Source organism: Artibeus jamaicensis, unplaced genomic scaffold (genome assembly GCF_021234435.1).
Source record: "Artibeus jamaicensis isolate MK-2021 breed Jamaican fruit bat unplaced genomic scaffold, CSHL_Jam_final contig_76, whole genome shotgun sequence".
NCBI classification, from domain to species: domain Eukaryota; kingdom Metazoa; phylum Chordata; class Mammalia; order Chiroptera; family Phyllostomidae; genus Artibeus; species Artibeus jamaicensis.
The window spans coordinates 3,534,815-3,553,204 of NW_026521954.1; the positions used below are offsets into that span (position 1 = coordinate 3,534,815).

Below are 18,390 nucleotides of genomic sequence, written 5' to 3' on the forward strand. Positions count from 1 at the left end.
AAGGTTGTGTTACAGTATGGATCATATTTCATTTTATGCCAGAATAATGATCCATTGTGTGTGTGGCCTACGTTTTGTTTACTCATCTGTTGATGGGCACTTGAATTTTTTTCTGCCTTTTGACTATTAGGAATAATGCTGACATGAACATTTGAGTTTCTGTTTTCAAATCTTTGGGAGACACATACCTAGGGGTGGAACTGTTGAGGCACATGCTTGTTCTGTGTTAAACTTTTTGAGGAATCACCAAACTGTGTCCCACAGCAGCTCTCCATTCCTACCAGCAATGCACAAGGCTCCCAGTTCCAATAAATCTGTTTTTAAAAAATGTATTAGGGTTACATTGGTTAATAAAACTTATACTGTTCTAAGGTGTACAACTCTATAATACATCATCTTTATCCCGTACTTCTTTTTTAAAAAGATCTTATTTATTTTTTAGAGGCTAAAGAGGGGAAGGGATGGAGAAGGAGAGGTGGAGAAATATCAAATGGTTGCCTCTCACATGCTCCCAACTGGGGACCTGGCCTGCAACCCAGGCATGTGACTTGGAGCCAAACCTGTGACCTTTTGGTTCACAGACTAGCATTCAATCCACTGAGCCACACCTGCCAGGACTGTATCCAATACATATTTGCCACACTCTTCTTTTCCAGTGGGTGTGTGTTTTTTTATAATAGCCATCCTAGTAGGTGGGAAGTATTATCTTGTGGTTTTGATTTATGGTTCCCTAATTACTAATGATACTGAGGAATTTTTTATGTGCTTATTGTCCATTTTTCTATTTTCATTGGATATTCAAAGTCCTGTGCCTACTCTTAATTGGATTGTTTGTTGAATTGTAAGAATTGTTTATATATTCTGAATATTAAACCCTTATCAGATATTTCCCAAATGAAAGATCATGATTTCCCCCTGTATCTTCTTCTGAGAGTCTCATAGTTTTTTTTAGCTCTTAAATTAGATCTTTGATCCATTTTGAGTTAATTGTTATATATGATTTAAGGTAACAAATGGGTCAGCTTTATTCTTTTGCTTGTGGATATCTAGATTTTCTAAAAACCATTTGTTGAAGAGACTCTTCTTAATAATTGATCTTAAGATTCTTTTAAAAATCAATTAATCATATATTGAGGGCTTTCAGGGTTCTCTATTTCATTTTATTGCTCTATGCCTATACTTATGTCAGTACCAACCACACTGTCTTGATTACTACCATAAGTCTCTGGTGAGCTTCAAAATCAGGAAGTTTGAGCTATTCAATTTTGTTCTTTTTTAAGCTGTGCTTCGTGACTTTCATATAGCACTGCATTATTTAGCATGAAAAATTTAATGAGCAAAACTTAAAAATTTTTCCTGGAAATTAAATTTATTTAATTGACTATAGTCAACAGGTGAGAAGAATGGAAAATTATGGTCTCCAGATGAAGAGGTTTCCCCTGAAGTACTAGCAAAGGTAAATTTTTGTAGGTCTTGATAACATTTATGTTGAAATAATGAACATTCATAGAGATCCTTTTTTGAACTTAATAGTTAATAATCATTTTTAAATGAAGTGCTTTATTTTTAAATCAAAAGTTGTCTTTCTCAAAGAAACTGCAGTTGTCATTGTGTTATTGATATAGAGAGATATGTCTGCATCTTGTGTAGAACTCCTGCCTGCTAAAACAATTTCAGTGAGGCCGTCTTACTCAGAGATTGTTTGCAGAATGTTGATGCTCAAAGACATCTCAGGTGTAGCCTCCCCACAGTCTATCTACCTATAAGCACATGAATATTAACTTGGCAAAAACAGATAGCTGTGATCGAATTGGTAACTTTCAATAGATGTAAATTGGACCTTATAAAGCTAATTTTTAAAGTGGTAGTGTTGGGATTTAAAAGTAGACTTCTCCGTTTTCTTCTTTGATAATCTGTTTCACCTTGTGTAACTTCATAGTCGTCATTATTTTATCAATTCCTTTTTCCAGGTTGTCAATAAATATAAATAATATCTGTCTCTTTTAGGTAGTGCTTTCACATATATTGTTAACAGTCCTTTGAGTATAAGTGTACAAGTAATTATGACCACAAGTAATTATGGAACCTCCTAATTTTTTTCATCAGAATGTTAAGTGAGACTATAGACTTGATGGTTTCATCAAAATAATTTCTCAGTACTACAAAAAATACTATAGTCTATCTAAGTAGTTATAGTTATTTTTAATCATTGTAATTGGTATAGTTTAAGTAGTTATTTTAAACAATGTATTTTCAAGTAATTTGAAGATGTTGGGCAAGTATTCAAGTATGAAAGGCATGAATTCAGGAACCAGACCTTGGGCAATTTATCTGTCATAATAATGTCTCAGTGGCCTTATTGTGCAAATCATACTTCCTTCATAGATTTGCTTGGAAATGAAATAATACATATACAGCCCTAGGAAAAGTACCTAGTGCAGACTGAACAGAATAAAGATTGGTCCTTATTGTTATTATTATTCCACAGACTTGTTTAATAAAGCATGTCTGCTAGCAGTTGTCATCTCATTCACCTAATTAACATAAATTAATTTCCCTTTAATTGGAATTTTAAGTTGCTTTCTCTTTTTAGCATGTTAATATTTTATAGGTACAGGCAATTAAACTTCTGGTAAGGTGGCTGTTGGGTATGAAAAACAACCAGTCTAAATCTGCCAATTCAACTCTTCGGTTGTTATCAGCGATGTTGGTTAGTGAGGGTGACCTGACAGAGCAGAAGAGGATTAGGTGAGATTTTTTTCTTCCTTTTCGACTTTTTAGCTCAAAATGTTGATAGACCTTACATAGGAATTATTTACCTAATTAAAATTGAATCTTGTAATTGCAATATATATTTTGGAATTAAATTGTATGTACTCACTTGGGGCTCTATATTTCAATAGTGATGGTATATTTTTCTTCACTCCTAAAGGCTGAACTCTTTCCAATAAATTTTTAGTCATAATTACTATAGGAATGAGCTAGCATCAGCATTTGGTTCAATTAATCTATTATTTGTTGAATTAGTATTCTTTGCAAAACAGTATGAAAAGCATTGCAGTAAAAACAGGTAAGATTCAGTTGCTGCCTTCAAGCAACTTACCCCCCTGTAGTATAGTGATTTGAAAAGTAGAGTGACTGGGTACCATGAAAGGAATAAAAGTTTTAGTAGAAGTTCAAAGAGAGTTGCAGCCTCCTGGTGGTTTGCAGAAGGCTGTATACAAGGTTCTACAAATACAAAATAAATGTTTTTCTTTCAGTGCATTTTCACTCTTCAAATCTGTGAAATTACCATCTCTTCTTTCTGTTCTTTTTTAAACATACAAAAATCTCTCCCTCCAAGGAATATGCATTCTGGTGGAAGAGACAGAAAATGAGCAATTACAGTAAAGATGATGAATGTTTCAATAAACTCAAGGAAACCATGATAAATTAGTTTTATCATAGAATAAGCCAGGGGTAACTTTGTATGAACAGATTGAGGATTAGAGCTGAGTTAGGAACAATGAGTTTTAAATTTGGGGAAGTTACATATAGTACGTGGCAAAGGCTTAATAAAATAAGCTCTTACAAATCAGTGATAAGTAGGGAGGATCAAAAGTAGAGATGAAGACTACATATTTATTATCAGTTTACTTTTTAAAAACATTTAGCATCACTAAATACAATTTAAACTTAAGTGATACATCTGGCCTATCAAATCAGCAAAAAATTTTACTTTATTAAATTTTATTTTTTATTTTAGAGAGAGGTGAACGGAGGGAGAAAGGGGAAGAGAAACATCGATATGAGAGAGATATTGATCGGTTGCCTTCTGTACGCACCATTAAGTGGGACTAAATCTGCAACCTTTCAGTTTGTGGGACAGTGCCCAGCCAACGAACCACACCTGCAGGGGTGGAAATATATACGTATTTTTACATATAGGATCAAGGAAATAGGTTCCCTCATTACTCCAGCGAACATAATTAGCACAGTCTTGGCAGGACAGTTGGCATTTTGTGTCTAGACCCTTGGATTCTGTAAAAATAGAATCAAACAAAAATAGAAGAATTGTACAAAAAGATACAAACATGTTTTTTCCAGCATTTTTGATCATCACAAAAAATGGGGGAATAGTTAGAGAACACATATCATGAAATATTGGACAGATCATAGTTAGATATTACATTTTCCATGATTTAACTTGGGCCGTAGAATCAGAAACATACAATTCTATAGTCTATTTACTAGCTGTGTGAACTTGTATCAATTTTCTCAGCCTCAATTTTTTCATTTTATAGAGTGAAAATTAAATGAGATAAAGGCTATAAAGTATTTCTCACACTGCCTGGCACAGAGTTAAGCACCCAAATAGTAGCTATTATTTTTCAGCCCCATATTTTGCCATATATAATGCACATCCACATTTTTGTGCACATTATATGTGGGATTATTGTACCCAGGGTATGTAATCATTATACCCATGTACAACACACGTCCTTATTTTTCCCTCAGAAATTTGGGCCAAGCCCTGGCTGGTGTGGCTCAGTGGATTGAGTGCTGGCCTGCAAAGCAAGGAGCTGCTGATTCCATTCCCAGTCAGGGCACAAGCCTGGGTTTCTGGCCAGTTCTCCAGTAGGGGGCACATGAGAGACAACCACACATTTATGTTTTTCTCCTTTAAAAATAAATAAAATCTTTTTAAATTTTTGGGGCCAAAAGTGTGTATATACAGCAAAATGTGGTGATTACTGAACCCTTTGCCTTAGAAGTCGTTTAAGGGGCCCCCATTGTTACTAGTGCTCACTTGGACAATCCTGTTACCCAAGAGTGCATATGAGAGTCTCCTCTTCTATGCTAAATAGTCCCTTGTGCATTCAGAACAGATTTCCACATTTCCTGCAGTCTTCAAAATATTAAAACCGTGCTATCTATCTTCCACACGGAAGTTGAAGTAAGAAGATTGTCTTTCATCCCATTCAGTGTCGTATTTTACTGTTTAGTAGTAAAAGGCCACTGAGTAGGGATGGGAGTGCATGAACCTTCTAGGTTCCTTTTCAAAGCTTGTTTGTGCAAAAGAAAGTCTTTCCCAGAGTGTGGTGCCCGAGAGAGACACTGGCTGCCATCTCCATACCCTTTCCTTCTAGGTATTTGTCTGCTGTCTCTCCTCTTCTGGTACAAATCACTTCCTATTTTCTAGCCCCTCCATTTTGTCAGACCTATGTAGGCTTGAGGTAAATTTTTATTACATGTATGTATATATACATATGCATTTTTAAATTGTTGGAAATAGATTTTGAATAATAGGTGATTTTTTATTTGTTTTTTAATCAAATTTTCTACGGTGAATATATATTCCTTTTAAAATGAAAAATATAGTTACTAATGTAAATGATTCTTCATAGCACTGTAGTTAGTATGTTTGTGATCATAAGCAGAGTTTCTTGACTGTGGCAGAGAATCTAAGCTAGAGCATAACTAAAAATGAAGGCAGTTAAATTTATTGTCGGTAGTCACAGTGATTTGAGCCTTCTGCCCTGCATTGAGTTCAAGAACTCAAAGTAGCTTTCCCATAGTTGTAGATTATGTCATTTGAAGCATAAATTATGCTGAAGATCTTAATACTCAAAAAGGGATCAAAGCATTTTTATGAATGATAATGGTTATAGGAAATGTTTATTTCTTTTTTGTTTATAGTAAATCTGATATGTCTCGCTTGCGATTAGCTGCTGGTAGTGCCATAATGAAGCTTGCTCAGGAACCTTGTTACCATGAAATTATAACCCCAGAACAGTTTCAGCTCTGTGCACTTGTTATTAATGTGAGTAACAGTCTTACTTTTTGTCAATTACTTGACCTTCCAAGTTAAATACATTTACTCTCTATGGCTGCAGATCCATTTATTGTATGGATTTACATGCAGATGGGATTGTATTTACGTATTTTTGGTTTTGTGCTGCTGTAGGATGAGTGCTACCAAGTGAGACAGATATTTGCTCAGAAACTGCATAAGGCCCTTGTGAAGTTACTGCTTCCTTTGGAGTATATGGCGATTTTTGCCTTGTGTGCCAAAGATCCTGTGAAGGAGAGAAGAGCACATGCGCGACAGTGTTTACTAAAAAATATCAGTATACGCAGGGAGTATATTAAACAGAATCCTATGGCTACTGGTAAGTAACTTTGAAAGTTCCTGGTGTGCAAGTACGTCTTGTCAATATATCATTTGGGGGAGATGTTCGATAGAACACTGTGATTTTTATAGAATGCTATCAGTGTGATTTTGATGTACTTAAAATCTAAAGTTCTGCTTTCTGAGTCCTCTTTATAATGCATAATGCTGTTCGAGGAAACTGCATTTCTTTAATGGGATCCAGCAGAATGACCTGATTAGAACATTTTGCTCAAATGTCAGCAAGTAAAGAATTATTCTAGAACTTTGCCAGGGACCCTCTGGATCATTTTATTTATTCTTTTGGCTTTAGTAGCCTTTTAAATTATTTCAGTATTAGGTTTTATGTTGCCTGTAATTTAGAATGACTGAGGGGAAAAAATGGAAACTAAAGTAGTTAAAATGAAAAACTAGGGAAGGATTTTATAAAGATGTTATTACTCTTGTTAACAATAATGTTTTCACTTTAGAGAAATTATTATCGCTGTTGCCTGAGTATGTCGTTCCATACATGATTCATCTGCTAGCCCATGACCCAGATTTCACAAGATCACAAGATATTGATCAGCTTCGTGATATCAAAGAGTAAGTTGTGTCGATTTTCAAGAATTCTTAAAAATTATTACTTTTTAAAAAACACTAAAATTTTTTATTATTCCTATTAGAATAAAAACCTTTATATAGTTTTTATTTTATTTTATCTCTTACTATTTGTATTAATATGGACTTCAGTTACTTCTGTTCGACAATTTAGAAAGCCATGTAGTAAAAATTTTGCTTTGAAACTAAACTGTACTTTCAACCTCAAAAAACAATGCCTAAAAATATGTGTGAACACACAAAATATTCTGCGGCAAGACTATGGTGATACAATATTAAGATTTTTTACACCAGTCACAGATTTGTCTCCAGAGGAAAGACAGGCAAGTAAACAAGCACAGACACTGGTGCAAGAAGTGTTCTTTGTGTAAAGGAGAACCGTGTGTCTGATGCAGCGGGTAGAAGAGTGGGAGATGGCCTGAGGCTGTCCACGAATGCCCTCCAAAAAACTTGAATGCAATGGAAAATTCCAGAAATAAACAATTTATACTAATTCATAAATACCAGCTGCACATCAACATGAGAGGTGTGGCAAAATTGACACCTCTCTCTCCATCTCTCCCTGTACCATCAGGAGGACATGGATCATTCTTTTGTATAATTGTTCCACTTTATTAGTTATTGTTGTTCATCTTTTACTGTGCCTAATTTATAAATTAAACTGTGTCATAGGTATGAATGTATAGGAAAAAACAGTACACAGGCTTCAGTACTATCCATGATTTCAGGCATCCACTTAGGGGTGTTAGAACGTATCCCCCACAGATGGAGGGGACTGCTGCATTTCAAATACTCAAAAATAAGTCTACATCAATATCTATTTTAAGAAGCTACAGAAATAGGTTTCAGGAGACATGGGTTCTAATCACAGCTGTGTGACTGAAAAGGATTCTTAGATTCAATTCCTGTGCATGTGTGAGTGTGTATGTGTTGGGGAGCTTCCCCATACCAAGAAGAAATTTTGGGACACCAGCAGGGTGTCTTAAGATTTCAGTTCAATGCTGACACTATCTGCCAGGAGGTAGAATCAGATTTCATAGGTGCAGGGCTGAGTCCCTCAAGACTACCCTCTACCTAAGATGTCACTAGGGTATTAAACTCCCATACAATTGTGGTATCGCTGTCTGTATCTCCCTTTAAGTCTGTTTGTATTTGTTTTATATATTTAGGTTCTCCTATGTTGAGTACATATATATTTACAGTTGTTAACATCTTCTTATTGAATGGACTTTATCATTACGTAATGCCCTTTTTGTCCGGTACATGTATAGCTAGCTAGCTTGATTTACATGTAGTATCTTACTGTCCCTTTACTTTGAATTTGTGTGTGTCCTTACACCTAAAATGTATCTCTTGTAGGCAGCATATAGATGATTTAGGGTTTTTTTATTCATTCAGCTACTCTGTCTTTCAGTTGGAGAATCTAGTCCATATAAAGTAATTATTGATACATGCTTACTGCCATTTCGTTGTTTTCTAGCTGTTTTTCTAGTTCTTCTCTGTTCCCTTCTCTTGCTTTCTTCCTTTGTGGTTTGATGCGTTCTTTAATGGTTTGTTTAAATTCTTTCCTCTTTATCTTTTATGTATTTATTGTAATAGTTTAAGTTGATAACAACCTAAGTTTGATCCCATTCTGAAGCTCAATATTTTTATTCCCCCACCCTATTTTATGTTAATACCACATTTTTTATCTTATTATCTTGTGTATTCCATAACTAATTCTTATAATTATAGTATTTTTTTATCTTTTAACCTTTATTCTAGCTTTATAAGTACCTAATCCACTTCCTTTATTATGAATTTACTTTTCCACTGAGGTTTATTCTTTAATATGTGTTCTCGTTATTAATTAGAATACTTCCTATAACATTTCTTGTTAAGGCAGTTTAGGGGTAATGAATTCCTCCTGCTTTTACTTCTCTGGAAAACTCTCTCTCCTTCCACTTTGAATGATAATGAAGTTTTTTTTTTTCAGGGCTTTGAATATATCATGCCACTCCTTTTGGCCTCTAAGATATGATGAAAATCTCCATATTTTCTCCATATGGAAAAGTCCATAGCCTTATGGGGGTTCCTTTGTACATAATAAGTCCCCCACTTACTGCTTTTAATAGTCTCTCCTTGTCTTTAACCTTGATGTTTTAATTATAATGCTAGCTAGCTTGATTTACATGTAGTATCTTACTGTCCCTTTACTTTGAATCTGTGTGTGTCCTTACACCTAAAATATGTCTCTTGTAGGCAGCATATAAATGATTTAGGGTTTTTTTATTCATTCAGCTACTCTTTCAGTTGGAGAATTTAGTCCATATAAAGTAATTATTGATACATGCTTATTGCCATTTTGTTGTTTTCTAGCTGTGGCCCTCTAGGTGAGGGCCGAATCCAGCCCTCCACCTTATTTTATCTGTTTTTACCTTGTTTCTACCCAGCAGCAGCACTGAGCTCCTTGCCCCTAGTTAAGGAGTAATTACATTTATACAGTCCTAAAATTACATTCAGTCCTTTGAAGGCAGCCGCAGGGCTGAGGCATCCCCTGGTGCAAATGAGTTTGATACCCCTGCATTAGGTGAAACAATGACCAGCAGCTTCTTCTGGGGGTTGAACCTTTTTGTTGAGCTCTGCTCCAGCTCTTAGTCATTTCTCCAACCTTTTAGCTCGTCCAAGCAGCCTATTACATTTTTCATAGCTTTAAGTAGTTGAGGGTGTGCCAAGACCTGTCAAGATTTGAAGGGGTTGGGAATCTCAGCACCAAGATTCAGGCTGGCTAGAAGCCAGAGCCTCAGGCAGCAGCTTTTAAAAGTATGCAGTTATATAAAGTCCTCAGAGGTTGCAAGCATAAGTCCTGCTGTTGCCCAGAGCCAAGCAACCTGGAGGTGTCCCCTGGGATGCAGTTGCAAAAATCAGGGCTCCAGACAAGTGCACAAGCTCCTTTCTGAGAGATATCAGCACGCTAGAGCAAGGCAGCGAGCAAGTGCCAAGCTGGCTTCCACAGCCTGTGATCCTTGAGACAGCTCTGTGGACCCCGCTACATGTGTGCCAACCTGAAGCCTGCCTCCAGGACAAGGAAAGAGGCCTCTTTCACAGAAAGTTGGGGAGCTGGGCCTCAGTCCACTGTCTGTGCAGTGTCCTGGGGATGGCAGTCTGCCATGAATTGTCCTTCCTATTGCCATAGTCCCACAGGACCAAGGAACACAAACACCTCTGGCCACCAGAACCAAGGGATTGAAGAGAGTCCCCTGTGTGTCACCCACAAAAACTGGTCACCAGGTGCATGTAATGCTTTCCTCTGAGAGACACTGGTGCACTGGAGTATGGCAGAGGTAAACATGAAGATACTGCCTACCTTCTGGGTAAAGATTATCGTTAACTCGCAAATGTGCATAATTAGAGGCCTGTCCCTCAGGCCACAGTCACGATGATTAGCTGACAGGCTTCCTTCACAGAAACACTGAGCCCCTCTGTTGATCCTTGCTGTGCCCTGTGGTAGCTGTTTAAGAACCCTTGGGTACAGTCTTGTGGAACCCATAAGCAACCCAGAAGCATAAGCCCCACTGGCCACCAGAGCCAGGCGATGTAGATGTATCTCCTAGAACAGTCACAAAAATCAGAGCACCAGACACATATGTGCCCCTTTTTAGGTGACCCCAATTATTACAGTCCCATGTGACCAAGAATATGAGCCCCTGGACTCCAGAGCCAGCCAGTGAAGAGGCATCCCCTGGGCAGCAGCCACAAAAAATGAGGCATCAGACACATGTAAAGGGTCCCTTCTGGTGCTGCTGGTTCTCTGGAGCATGGCAAAGGGAGAGTACCAGCATGGCACCTGCCAGTGTCCATCCCCAGAGGGTATTCTAGCAGGTCCCTAAATGTGTGTGTTAAATTACCTGTCTGCCCCTTGGGAAGAGGTTTTACTATAAGCAGGTGAATCTCCTTCACTCTAGGTCTGGGCATGATCAGCTGCCTCTGAGCTGGGCTCCGGGACAAGTGAGTTCAAGTGCATGAGCCCATTTCAGATTGCTACCATCTTGTGGGTCTCAGGACACGAGCCTTGTTGGTTTTCAAAATTAGATGTTTTGGGGACTCATCTCTGAAGTGTCTTAAAAGTTGGGGTGCCCAATGTGGGGTTTGAATCCTTTGTTTCTCCAGGGTGAAGTTCCAGGTTTTGAATTCCCTCTGCATTATGGGTCATAGCATTGGGGTTATGTGTAAGGTTGTGTTTAGCCTTTCCTACCCACTTAGATATGGTTTTCTTCCTGTTTCCCAATGTGTGGTCGTCAGTCAGCTACCCTGTATGGTTTTTGATGAGGAAATTATTCTATATGTAACGGTAGACTCTTGTGTCCATGGGAAGAGGTGAATTCAAGACCTTCTGATGTCGCTCTCTTGAACCAGACGAAGTTTTCTGTTTGTTTTTATTTTTAATTGATCTTCTCTCTGGTTTTTCTCTCCATTATTAGAAATAGATTATTGAGCTGATTATTATTGTTAGCACTACCTGTTTATCTCTTTAATTCTGTCAATTTTTGCTTCAAAGATTGTGGAGCTCTGTTAGGTTCATATTTATAATAGTCACAGCTTCTTGCTGGATTGAACTTTTTTTTGATATAGTCCTTCTGGACCTCTTGTAATCTTTTTTTTTTTTTAATTTAAGTTCATTTTGTCTGATAATAAAATAGACACTAGTTTCTTTGGTTACTATTTTCATGAAATATATTTTTCTATCCTTTTACATTCTTATATGTAAAGTGAGTTTCTTGTAGAAATCCTGTAGGGGTATTTTGTTTGTTTGTTTGTTTTTCTTTTTCTTAATTCATTCTGATCTCTGCTTTTTTAATTGAGAGATTTAATTTATTTTCATTTAAAAATATTTACTGATAAAGGGCCCAGAAGCATATGAAAAGATGTTCAGCATCACTAGCCATCAGAGAGATGCAAATTAAAACCACAATGAGATACCACTTCACACCAGTCAGAATGGGCAACATAAACAAATCAACAAGCAAGTGTTGGAGAGGATGTGGAGAATAGGGAATCCTAGTGCACTATTGGTGGGAATGCAGACTGGTGCAGCCACTGTGGAAAACAGTATGGAATTTCCTCCAAAAACTAAAAATGGTACTGCATTTTAACCCAGCAATTTCACTGCTGGGATTATACCCTAAGAACCCTGAAACACCAATCCAAAAGAACCTATGCACCCCAATGTTCATAGCAGCACAATTTACAATAGCCAAGTGCTGGAAGCAACCTAAGTGCCCATCATTAAATGAATGGATCAAAAACCTATGGTACATTTACACAATGGAATACTATGCAGTAGAGAGAAAGAAGGAGCTCCTACCCTTTGCAACAGCATGGATGGAACTGGAGAGTATTATGCTAAGTGAAATAAGCCAGACAGTGAGGGACAAATACCATATGATCTTACCTTTAACTGGAACCTAATCAACAAAAGAAAGAAAATAAGCAAAAATATAACCAGAGTCATTGAAATTAAGAACAATCTGACACTAACCAGAGGAGAGGTGGGAGAGGATTTTCAGGAACAACTATAAAGGACACATGGACAAAATCAAGGGGAGGGTTGGAAGCAAGGGAGGGAGGGAGGTTTGGCTGGTGTAGAGGGGTGGGAGGTAAATGCAAACAACTGTAATTGAACAATAAAATAAGTAATAAAGAAATAAAGTATTTACTGATAAAGGAAGGATTTACTTCTGCCAAGTAACTATTTGTTTTCTCTGTATCTTATGTATCTTTTGTTATTTAGTGATTCCAATTAACATCTTAAACTTATAACAATCAAGTTTTGACTAATAGCAACTTAGTTTCAATAGTATACAAACAGTGTGCTTCAGTATGTCTCTTTCCCATGCCCTTTATATTATTGTTATAAATTAAATCTTTACATTGTTTCCATTTAGAGAGATAATTATTTTATACATTTGCCTTTAAAATCGTATATTTTTTAAAAGTTACAAGTCAGAAGTATAATAATGCTGCCTTTTATATTTACCTACATTGTCACTTTCACCTGTGTTCTTTATTTCTTCTTAGGGCTTCAAGTTACTGTCTAGTGTCCCTTCACTGCATCCTGAAGGACTCAGATTTAGTATTTCTTGTAAGACAGGTCCTACTAAAAACAAACTCCATTAACCTAATGTTAAATTTCTTCCTTACAGTAGTTTCTTAAAACTTCCATAGAATGTAGACAAAGAAGTACACATAGATTATCATCAAATGATTCGTTCCCTGTTGATGCAGTAAAGCAGTAGTGCCATTGCTGCCTGGGAATCATCCGGGGAACTTACTAAAACCAGGCCTTACCCTAGGTTTGTCAGCTTAATTCCCCAAGTGATGCTATGTTCATCCTGATTTAGCATTGACTTTCACTTCGAAATCCAGGTGTCCCCTTCAGGTACTTGATGAATTGAGTGTACAGTAACAAGTGGAAAATAGCAAAAAGGGTTTGAGATGTGACCACTTAGCTGAGTGACTCATTACTGTGTAGATCGGCCTCATAGCATATACAGTTCAGTTATGACCCAGAAGAATTGCATACTTATCCTGGTTTGCTCATCACTGCCAGGCACTAATACATGTGAAGTCACCTCAGTGTTTGTTGAATACCTATAGAATGAGTTTTTGTGCCTCATGAAACTATCAGATTTTTTCATATTAAGCTATGTTTTCATTGTTTAATATTTTGTGATTTAACTTTCCATTGAACTGCATATTATTAACAGGCTATTTCTAATGATTAGGATTTTCTTTATATTTTACTCTCATTATATGCAAGCAACAGAACTTCCCAATAAGAAATTTAATCCATTTAAGCACAAATACCTACATTTAATCTCTTTAATAGGTGAATAATATGTTTACCATTTAGGTGCCTATGGTTCATGCTTGAAGTTTTAATGACAAAGAATGAAAACAATAGCCATGCCTTTATGAAGAAAATGGCAGAAAACATCAAGTTAACAAAAGACGCCCAGTCTCCAGATGAATCCAAGACAAACGAAGTAAGATATATGAGGCCACTGGGTAGTGAGATATGAGGCCATGTTATAGGAAAAAATATTACAGCCCTTGTCCCATTTGTTTTTTCTAGTACATGCTATATTAGATAACAGAATGTTTATACAAATATATATTTATAGTCAGTTTTTATTGGATTTTATTACAGTTGAATTCTATTATTTGAGGACTGTTTATTACTCTGAAAAAGACATTAAAACTTCTACAGAGAGTCCTGGCTGGTCAGGCTCAGTGTATTGAGTGCCAGTCTGCAAACCAGAGAGTCGCTGGTTCAATTCCCAGTCAGGGCACATGGCTGGGTTGCAGGCCAGGTCTCCAGTAGGGGGCATTCAAGAGGCAACCACACACTGATGTTTCTCTTCCTCACTTTCTCCCTCCCTTCCCCCTCTAAAAATAAATGATTGAAAGTACAAAATTTCTACAGAGCAAAGGAACAAGAACTAATAAAATTACGACAGTGCTATCTTACAAACTTTCAGTAAGAGTTACAGACAAGAAAGCATGCTTTTAGTATATTTCCTTTGGTTTAGTTTGGTTTGTGTGCTACATTTTCTAAGGTTTTTTATTTATTTATTTTTTAGAGGGAAAGGAGGGAGGGAGGGAGAGAAACATTGATGTGCAAGAGATACATTGATCAATTGCCTCTTGCACACCCCTAGCCAGAGACCTGGCCCACAACCCAGGCATGTTCCCTGACTGGGAATCAAACCAATGACCTTTTGGTTCAGAGGCTGGCACTCAATCCACTGAGCCACACCAACCAGGGTAAAGATTTTTATTTATTTATTTTTAGAGAGGGGAAGGGAAGGAGAAAGAGAGGGAGAGGAACATTGATGTGCATGCAACCAGGGATCTGGCCTGCAACCCAGGCATGTGCCCTAAAGGGAATCAAACCTGCGACCTTTTAGCTCATAGTCCAGACCTCAATCCACTGAGCCACTGTTTGCTGTTTTTAATGCATCCTTGGCATTCATGTTAAATTAAAGGGTTTTTGTTTGTTTGTTTGCCAGGAGGCTACATAAGAATAAATGTCAAATACAAATGTGAAATATTCAAGGAATAAATAACCACATATCCTTCTTTTGATTCCATTTTATGCTTTAGGTAAAATTGGTTCTTATAATTATTTTGCACTACTAAAAGCTATATATGATCTTTTTTTCCTCCCTAGAAACTTTACACAGTATGTGATGTGGCCCTGTGTGTTATAAATAGTAAAAGTGCTTTGTGCAATGCTGATTCACCAAAGGAGCCAGTCCTTCCAATGAAATTTTTTACACAACCGGAAAAGGTAATGTTCTTCTCCCTCATTTTTCTACCACACAAAGTGATTTAAATTTCAGTTACCATCACCCCTAGTGGCAAATATTGGATTGTCTTGACAATAGAGTAAAAAATACCTCTGTGAATTTTCAAAGAAATGGGAGGCTATCTTCCAAAGCCCTGAACACCATCATTTTCACCTTACAGAGTAGGAGGGTGCAAACCAAGCTTGGAGGTGGTGTTCCTAAGTTAGCTTCTGGATACATCTAGTATGTAACGTGTGACACACTGTGAATATATACAGATACACACATATACATACACATACTATATGTATATATATGAAATGAAAATTTAGAATTAATGGAATTAGTATTGATAATGGATAGACCTGGGTTCTAATAACCATGTTTAACTTGAGAGACTTCAGACATTAACTTTTCTAAGCCTCAATTTCTTCATCTATGAAATGCAGATTACTACTAATACCTGTGAGTGATTACTAGTATGATAGTGATAACTAGGTTTATAAGTTTGTCACATAGTAAGCATTCAATATATTAGTAATTAATACATAGTATATTTATTCTGCTATCAGCAAAATTAAGTTTTTCAGCCAACTGAAGCTCATTTAAGTTTCTCCTTTTTTTAAAATTAGTCATATCAAGGAGAAAAAGAATATTGAGTAGTTAATATTTTTCTTTTGACTATTTCCTTTAATAATAATTTAACTGCTATTAATTTTTTTAACTTTTTAAAAATCCTTTATTTCCTGCTTTAAGGTGGTATTTTAAAGCTTAACTTTCCTGTGCTTTGTTTAAAAGACAGAATTCTCAGTATTTTTAATTGGAAAATATATAGCACTGAAGTATTTTTAACATTTTTAAACCTGAAGATGTACTTCAGATGATACCTCCCCCCATAGTATTTTACAGAAGAACACACGCTCCAAGAAATAGAGCTTCCTGCTTTGAATGCCATCCTTTGTCAGTTTTAATCAGATTTAGTATTTAATTATTTAGATCTTTAATTATTTTGTATTTGTCATTCACTATGCCAGGTTTTTTATAGGAATTATAAAGATCGCAAAGTTATTTGCCCTCAATTGAATTTACTTATCTTTACAAATATTCTTGAGTGAGCTCCTGAGTGTGAACCCTGTTACTGGTGCCCAGCACTCCCGAGGCTGGGACAGCACGCACCCACCTCGAGCCTTCGTGTAGCAGTCGTCCCCCTCTCCAGGCGAAAACTGTTTTATCACTACACATAATTGTAATAGTTTTTTATTGGATGTTTGAAACTTAGACGTTCTTAGCCTTCTTAATAATAATTTAGGATTTTTCTGCTTTCATTGAGCAACTTTCCTCATTTCCTTTTCTGTGCTAATCTGGTACAAATTGAAACACTAGAAAACTAGGCATATTAAGCTAGTGAGCCTAGCAAGACTAGAGTGTATCTTCATGAATAAAAGAACTCTGGTACCCAGGCTTTGTAAAATTTATTTTAGCTGCATAAAAGCCTTTTTGCAAAAAGAGAAGAAAAAAAGATACAGCTTTGCCTAGAACACATGCCAAGAGTGTAATTTCTTTATGGGCACATTTGAATCCCCTGTTCTTTTCCTGTAACACTAGTGTGAAGGTAAACATAGTAAAAGAAAGTTACTTTCTTGATTGTAGTAAATCATTTTGTTTCTGAGACACAATTGCGGTTTATTTGTATGCTGGTCCCAGGATATTTAACAGAGACATCAAAGGATAAAATCAACTTTTTAAATTAAGTTTTTTCTGTTTATTGATTTTGAGAGAGAGAGAAATATCAGTTTGTCACTCCACTTATTTATGCATTCATTAATTGATTCTTGTATGTGCCCTTACTGGGGACTAAACCCGTAACCTTGGTGTGTCAGAATGACACTCACCAACTGAGCTACCTGGCCAGGGCTGAACTCTTCTTAAGTTTTATATAAATGTAACTTTTAAGAAAGTATCTTCAGTGTCCACATTTGGTTTAATTCATTCAGCAACTGGTCAATACCGCAGCTACCAAAGAACATTATAATTCACTTAATTATATTTTGGCTGTGTATTTACTTTTATGATTTGGACAAAATCAAAATATGAAAAAAATGTGTTTTATTTTAGAAATCCAATGCGTTATCCATTGCACTACACAGCCACCTAAAGTGTGCTTTATTTTAAACGTGATTTAAGTAATTTATCTGACATGTGCCTAAGTCTTATGTACCATTGATTTCATTATAAAGCTAGACTTAGGATATGGTTCATTAAATATGCTTTGATTATTTGATTAATATGTAAGCACAAATGTAATAAAAATGCATATGTTCCCTTTGTTTTTTATTTGTTTTGATAGGACTTCTGTAATGATAAGAGTTATATTTCAGAAGAGACCAGAGTACTTCTGTTAACAGGAAAGGTACTGTGTACTAGATAATCTGAGGATATTTGTCTCGTGTGTGTATTACTCATGATTTTCTTAGAAATAACCATTAACTGTCCCCAGATTTTATAGTTCCTGGTTCTTAGGGATCATGTTGCAGATTGTCTATCATCTAAAGTGTTTGTTCTCTCGGGCTTTTCTGTTTGTTTTTAAAGTATTAATCAATTAGACAAGCTGTACTTTATAAAAGTACCAATATGACACCTGAAAGAGAAAAGGAAATTTAATTTTTGATTAACACCATCTGAACTATTCCTATGTATGCACAATAGTTTACTTGTAATAAATTCTGTCTTATTATATTCACTGTGTTTGAGGGACACTTGTTTTGATTGAGCAATAAGAAATAATTAGGGGGACTTCCGCCAAGATGGAGGCATAGGTGGATGTGCCGTGCCTTCTCCCACAACCAAGATTAGAGAAAACTAAATATTAGCAACAGAAAACACAGCCAGAACACGGAAAATTGAACTTTTCGGAAGTCCGTTAACAACAAATTCTTCAGCCTGACCAGTAAGGGGCGAAACCAGCGGCTGGCGGAGCAGGGTTGCACAGGAGGACTCGGCCAGACACACTCAGGCCCGCGGAATCCAGACGCAGGGTCAGACCTAGTGAGCGACCCAGCGAGCAACCAGGCGAGCGACCTCGGGGGAGAGAGCCGGGCCGGGGCTGCGTGTTGACTGAGGTCGCGCATTTGTGCGAGGGTGGACAGGCGAGGAAGTGGGCGGTTGGACCAGGCCGGCAGGTCCCCACGGCAAGCGGCAGTGGAGGGCGCCGCCATTTCCCTGCTCTGACCCCACCTCCACATACAGCGTCATAACCCAGCGACTCTGAGTGGCCCGGCCCAGGTGAACCACCTAAGGCACTGCTCCTCC

At 36.9% G+C, this 18,390-nt stretch overlaps 1 protein-coding gene across 3 annotated transcripts in view; it reads left to right on the forward strand.

The window, feature by feature from the left end:
• PDS5A (PDS5 cohesin associated factor A) overlaps positions 1–18,390 on the forward strand; it is a 124,591-nt gene that overhangs the window by 82,890 nt on the left and 23,311 nt on the right. For 2 of the 3 annotated variants that reach the window (XM_037138035.2, XM_037138036.2), the window contains exons 22-29: positions 1,388–1,456; positions 2,612–2,748; positions 5,680–5,803; positions 5,948–6,152; positions 6,622–6,736; positions 13,644–13,776; positions 14,964–15,083; positions 17,429–17,491. In XM_037138035.2, coding sequence (XP_036993930.2) covers positions 1,388–1,456; positions 2,612–2,748; positions 5,680–5,803; positions 5,948–6,152; positions 6,622–6,736; positions 13,644–13,776; positions 14,964–15,083; positions 17,429–17,491 — 966 coding nt within the window. Of the gene's footprint in view, positions 1–1,387; positions 1,457–2,611; positions 2,749–5,679; positions 5,804–5,947; positions 6,153–6,621; positions 6,737–13,643; positions 13,777–14,963; positions 15,084–17,428; positions 17,492–18,390 lie in introns of those variants that run through there. The other variant, XM_053672276.1, reaches the window with a different exon arrangement.